This window comes from Octopus bimaculoides, chromosome 14 (assembly GCF_001194135.2).
Source record: "Octopus bimaculoides isolate UCB-OBI-ISO-001 chromosome 14, ASM119413v2, whole genome shotgun sequence".
In the NCBI taxonomy this organism is placed as follows: domain Eukaryota; kingdom Metazoa; phylum Mollusca; class Cephalopoda; order Octopoda; family Octopodidae; genus Octopus; species Octopus bimaculoides.
Genome location: NC_068994.1, coordinates 29364556 through 29365749, shown reverse-complemented (window position 1 = coordinate 29365749; position 1194 = coordinate 29364556). Strand labels below are relative to the sequence as shown.

At 37.2% G+C, this 1194-nt stretch overlaps 1 protein-coding gene across 1 annotated transcript in view; it reads right to left on the bottom strand.

The window, feature by feature from the left end:
* Positions 1-20: 20 nt before the first annotated feature.
* Positions 21-1194, bottom strand: part of LOC128249447 (uncharacterized) — a 27208-nt gene continuing 26034 nt past the window's right edge. Inside the window, exon 7 of the mRNA XM_052973138.1 lies at positions 21-1004. Coding sequence (XP_052829098.1) covers positions 460-1004 — 545 coding nt within the window. The 3' untranslated portion in view covers positions 21-459. The remainder of the gene's footprint in view (positions 1005-1194) is intronic.

Here is a 1194-nt window from a genome sequence, read left to right as displayed (position 1 = left end):
GGCAGGGCGGGAGACGGCAGGGCGGGAGACGGCAGGGCGGGAGACGGCAGGGCGGGTTTGGGCGTGAAAGGACAAGTTCGGCCAGACGAACGAGTGTGGAGGTGTCGGGTTGTGGGTTGGGTCGGAGTATATAACTCCGTATGTACATACATTGTTGTATGCACACATGCATACGAGCATAAATTGAAACATGGTTAGATATATATTTACAATTAAGCATATTTTTGTACATATATACATATATATATGCATGCATGCATATATACATGTGTATACTTACATACTTGCAGTCATACATACGTACACAAAATATTTATAAGTATGTCCATAATGGTTTATATATACACGATGCATACATACGTATATACATTTATACATACACATATACATAAGTACATGTTATGTAGGTATGTATATACCAAATACATCGTGCAATAATTCATCATTGCTCCTAGAAGTCTAATGTGACGTTCTGTCGGAACACAAACTAGAAACATTCCTGCAAAAAGTTTTCATGCCTGCATAGAGTTGAGGGAAGTCTATAATAAGGATGAAGATAGGTACAGCAGATAGGAATATCACACCAATAAATCCTATACTTTGAGCCGATCGTCGTTCGTCAGGAGCACTGGTTTTGGCTCGAATTGTTTGGGACAGTTTCTTTTTATCCACGGCAAGCTCGTTTTTTAACTTATCCTTAAGAATTTCCAAATCCTTCTCGGTGAGAGGCTGTTGTGTCACATGTTCACAAGCACAAGAACACATGGGTGCTTTGGACGTCACTAAAGAAGCTTGTGTTATTGCAGTGGTTTTTATTTTGTCACTGGTTCCTCTTGTAGAACTGTTTTTGGTTGTGGAACTGGTTTTTGTTGTGGAACTGGTTTCTCTTGTTGAACTCGTTTGTGGTTTAGTGTGTATTTCAGTTACGCTATTGGTATTTCTTATTTCCCTGGTTCCAGTTAAATCACCAGGTGTCACACCATCATCAGTTACAGCAGATGACCCTTCAAATGAATAAAACAGACAAACCTAGTTAAACACACAAACTCTAAAAGCAGCTTAAAATTGAAGGACGGAAAACGAAAATTTTTAATGTTTACTAATCTTGAGCACACACACACATATGTATATATATATGTATGATGTATGTATATATATATATATATATATATATATATATATATATATATATAT